Source organism: Vigna radiata, chromosome 6, assembly GCF_000741045.1.
Source record: "Vigna radiata var. radiata cultivar VC1973A chromosome 6, Vradiata_ver6, whole genome shotgun sequence".
Classification (NCBI taxonomy): domain Eukaryota; kingdom Viridiplantae; phylum Streptophyta; class Magnoliopsida; order Fabales; family Fabaceae; genus Vigna; species Vigna radiata.
Window position 1 is genome coordinate 10835297 of NC_028356.1, and position 2043 is coordinate 10837339.

General features: G+C 30.8%; 1 protein-coding gene across 1 annotated transcript; it reads left to right on the forward strand.

Moving 5' to 3' along the window:
- Window positions 1–1078: 1078 nt before the first annotated feature.
- Window positions 1079–1781, forward strand: LOC111241788 (protein root UVB sensitive 1, chloroplastic-like). The gene is made up of 2 exons (XM_022781666.1): window positions 1079–1116; window positions 1367–1781. Exon 2 carries the CDS (start codon window positions 1382–1384, stop codon window positions 1775–1777), a length of 396 nt encoding a protein of 131 aa, XP_022637387.1. The 5' UTR covers window positions 1079–1116; window positions 1367–1381; the 3' UTR covers window positions 1778–1781.
- The last annotated feature ends 262 nt before the right edge of the window (window positions 1782–2043 follow it).

Consider the following 2043-nt stretch of genomic DNA (forward strand, 5'->3'; position numbering starts at 1 on the left):
CAAGGTAAATAGTGTATTTCATAAAAAATAAAAAATCTATCTAATTTAATTATTATTAAAAAATTTAAAGTTTATACTGCCTCCGCACATGATATCTAAAACACATTATTAAAAAAGATGTTAAATTTGATGTGATTGTTTATTTTTATTTTCCTATCAAATTATTCATGAAAAAAAGGAACAAAGTTTATAAACATATACATTGTTTTATTTTTATTGTATACTTACAAGATTCAAAGCTCGCTTAATAATATATATATATATATATATATATATATATATATATATATATATATAGATATATATATATAAAATATGAGTTTGTTAACTTTACAGAGTTTTTTAGTTGGTACATTTGAGTAAAGTGTAGCAAGTTTTAGGTTCCAAAAAATTTCCTCTTAAAATAAAAACCAACTTTAAATCTAAAAGTATTTTAATAATTTTAAAATTTAATTTAAAATAAAAGGTAGTTATTATTAATCTGATTGGTCCACGTAGTTATTACCTTTTATTTTATTTTTTATTTAAAAAAAAACTATCTTTTATTTTATTTTTTATTTTAAAAAACAATTACCTTTTAAAAAAATATATAATAAAAAATAACTACCTATTTTTTTTGTTTTAAATTAAACTTTAAAATTATTAAAATACTCTTAAATTTAAAGTTGGTTTTTACTTTAACAGAGACTTTTTTGGAATCTAAAACTTGATACACTTTGCTAAAATATACCAACTAAAAAACCCTTTACGTAAATTACAAACCCCATATATATGGGTAATGATACTTTGACAAACGTATTTTGAAAAATTTTTTACACCACCATGTGTCAGCTTATTATTGGTCCAAGTGGGTTCGAAATTGAAAAACAAAAATGACGTGGAAATGCAAGACCCGACTTCATTTTGAGTTTGAAAAAAATAATATTTCATTTTGGCTTGCTGAGAAAACCTAGAGTGAATGTGCTCCCACCCACAAGCAAGCATCGCCTGAGCAAAAGCTGTCATTCACGAAATTTACACCGACCGCCACCGTTTACCAGACCTTTGTCCGTCATCGTTCCACCGTTTCGAAGCACCAACAAAAGCACTGCGACTATTAAAAAATTTTGAAAAAAGGTTTTCACTTTCCTTGTTCTCTTCTTAGTGTTTTTCGTTTCGCTTCTTAGTACTTCTTTTTCATTTAGCTTCTTCGTGTTTCTTTTCTTTTTCATTTCGCTCTTTGATGTTTCTCTTTGCTCCTTCATGCTACTTTCGGTGTCATTACCTCAAGCATTGTCTGTATAGTGTTTCGTTTGTCTACTGGGATTCAAGTATCATGTTCCTTCGTTTCCTTCTTCTCTTCTTTGCAACCTTTGTGTGGCTCAAGTGCAGGGACATCTTCATGCTATTAATGCTTCCAGAGGGTTTTCCCGAGAGTATGACGAGTGATTACTTGGAGTATTCTCTTTGGAGAGCAGTTCAGGGTGTAGCTTGCCAGGTTAGTGAAGTGTTGGCAACGCAATCGTTGCTTTATGCTGTTGGATTAGGAAGATGGGCTATTCCAACTGCTGCTGCCATCAATTGGGTGCTCAAGGATGGAATTGGGTACCTCAGTAAGATCATGTTGTCAAACTTTGGTCGCCATTTTGATGTTAACCCCAAAGGGTGGAGATTGTTTGCTGACCTTCTTGAAAATGTTGTCTTTGGTTTGGAGATGTGTATTCCCGCTTTCCTTCAGTTTTTTGTGTTCATTGGTGTTGTGGCTGAGGTCTCTCGCTCTGCTGCTTCACTGGTTTAGGTTATGCCAGTTTTTAGTGTATGAATGTTTTGCTATGTCTTTCAAGTCTTTTTGTTTAACACGGGAAGAGAATGTTAGAGAAATTTCATCAATTTTTATGTCACTTATTGTCTTTTTTTAAAATTTTATGCAAGTTGTTGGTTTGTGAAGGATTTAAAACATTAAAATTTTGAATATTTATTGGGTTGATAGTTTCCTAGTCATGGTACTCTGAATTTGAAATACCCTTCGTTGGGGAATGTTTTGTTTATCATTGTTTGAGAACA

What these genes read in the sequence shown, in the direction of transcription:
- LOC111241788 (XM_022781666.1), top strand. Translation starts at nt 1,382, where the DNA reads ATGCTATTAATGCTTCCAGAGGGTTTTCCCGAGAGTATGACGAGTGAT.